At 69.2% G+C, this 1,846-nt stretch overlaps 1 protein-coding gene across 1 annotated transcript in view; it reads right to left on the reverse strand.

The window, feature by feature from the left end:
• Positions 1–148: 148 nt before the first annotated feature.
• The window catches only part of LOC118159898 (class II histocompatibility antigen, M alpha chain), a 2,423-nt gene continuing 725 nt past the window's right edge, over positions 149–1,846 (reverse strand). Inside the window, exons 2-5 of the mRNA XM_035314428.1 lie at positions 874–1,140; positions 506–787; positions 301–426; positions 149–211 (exon numbers count right to left, since the gene is read on the reverse strand). Of these exons, the coding sequence (XP_035170319.1) occupies positions 207–211; positions 301–426; positions 506–787; positions 874–1,140 (680 nt within the window). The 3' untranslated portion in view covers positions 149–206. The remainder of the gene's footprint in view (positions 212–300; positions 427–505; positions 788–873; positions 1,141–1,846) is intronic.

The following is a 1,846-nucleotide window of genomic DNA, read 5'->3' on the forward strand; positions in this document are numbered from 1 at the left end:
CCGGGGGGGGGGGGGGGGGGGGGGGGGGGGGGGGGATTGGCACACAGGTGGCACCACCCTCAGGTCATGGAACCGCATGGCACAACCCCGCTACGAGCCAGCGGAGAAGCCACCCTCCGGCGCCGCCAGGACAGACGACACCGCGAGGCTGCAAACGAAGGGGTTTAATTGCAACGTGCCGCCGGCTCCGTCCCCACGCTGAGCGCTCAACCTGGAAAGGGGGGGGTGGGATATGAATGAGCGGGGGGCGACGTGTCCCCTCGGTCACTGTCCCCCCCCTCCCGGTCTGTCCCCACGTACCGCGGCGGTGTCGGCGGGTGGCCGCCAGCAGCACCAGCCCCACCAGGGCCAGCAGGATGCCCAGCGCCACGGCGGCGCCGCACAGCGCCGTGGCCAGCACGTCGGAGGGGACAGGGTCCTGCGGCACTGCGGGGACACACCGGGCGCCGTCAGAGGGGGTCCCCAATTGGGACCCCCCCCCAAAAAAAAGGCGGCCCCCACTCACCCCAGTAGGTGAGCACGGAGGTGTTGTCCCGCTCGCGGGTGACGATGCAGGAGTAGACGTCCCCGGCGCGGGGCGTCAGCCGCAGGTAGGAGAAGCGCACGAAGCCCAGGTCCTCGACGGGGGTGTAGGTGGTGGTGGTGACGCCTTCGGTGACGGGGACGCCGTCCCGCTGCCAGCTGATGGTGACGGCGGGCGGGAAGATGTTGCCCACCATGCAGACCAGCGTGTTGGGCCAGCCGAGCTCCAGCGGCCGCTTCAGGAAGACGTTGGCCACCGGGATGCCTGCGGCGGGGGGGTGGCACCGGCAGGGACGGCACCGGCAGGGACGGCACCGGCAGGGACGGCACCAGGGGACAGGGGACACCTACCCTTGGCTTCAGGCATCGGCATCTGCTGAGTCGTGTAGCGGGTGAGGAGCTGGAGCAGCTCCTGGCACAGCGTGGTGTCGTGGACGAGCTCCGACGGCGGCTCGGTGGCCTCGGGCCACGGGGGGAAGTCGGGCAGGCGCGGCTGCCAGCGCGACGAGGGGGCGTCGAACCAGAAGAGCTGCTCGTCGTCGAACGTCAGCGCCAGCCCCAGCGAGGGCGCGTCCGGCTGGCAGAAGAGCACCTCGGCCAGGCTGTGCACCGGCGGCTCTGCGGCGCGGGGACAGGGTCAGCGGCACGCGTGCGGCGTGCACACGCCTTGCATGCACGCACACGTGTTGCATGCCTGCACGCACGTTGCATGCGTGCACCCGTGTGTGCAGTGTGCATGCAGGGCGTGCTGTGCATTGGCCGTGCATGCGTGCACACCGGGCGCTGCGTGGGTCTTCTTTGCACGCACGCACGCTATGCACGGGGTCACGGTCTGTGCACGCGCGTGCACTGCTGCTACTTATGCAAGGGGCCACCCCGCGGCCCTGTGCGTAACCCCCCCCTTGCACCCTACCACGGCGCTTTGCCCTGCTGCGCGTGCACGCCTGCTCACACTCGTGTGCACGGATGCACACACCCACGCACGGCTCTGCGCACACAGCCCCTTGCACTAGCATACGGCCTGTCCTGCCCACACCCCATGCGTTAATGGGCATACTGCTCCGTGCACAGCCCCTTGCACTACTGCACGGCCACCCCTTGCACACTGTGCACAGCCCCTTGCACGAGCACTCAGCCCCTTGCACTACTCCATGTCCACCCCTTGCACTACTGCACGGCCACCCCTTGCACACTGTGCACAGCCACCCCTTGCAGTAGCGTGCAGTCCCCCCGTGCACGCTGCACACAGCCCCTTGTACTACTGCACGGCCACCCCTTGCACACTGTGCACAGCCCCTTGCACACTGTGCACAGCCCCTTGCAC

This window comes from Oxyura jamaicensis, unplaced genomic scaffold, assembly GCF_011077185.1.
Source record: "Oxyura jamaicensis isolate SHBP4307 breed ruddy duck unplaced genomic scaffold, BPBGC_Ojam_1.0 oxyUn_random_OJ72615, whole genome shotgun sequence".
Classification (NCBI taxonomy): domain Eukaryota; kingdom Metazoa; phylum Chordata; class Aves; order Anseriformes; family Anatidae; genus Oxyura; species Oxyura jamaicensis.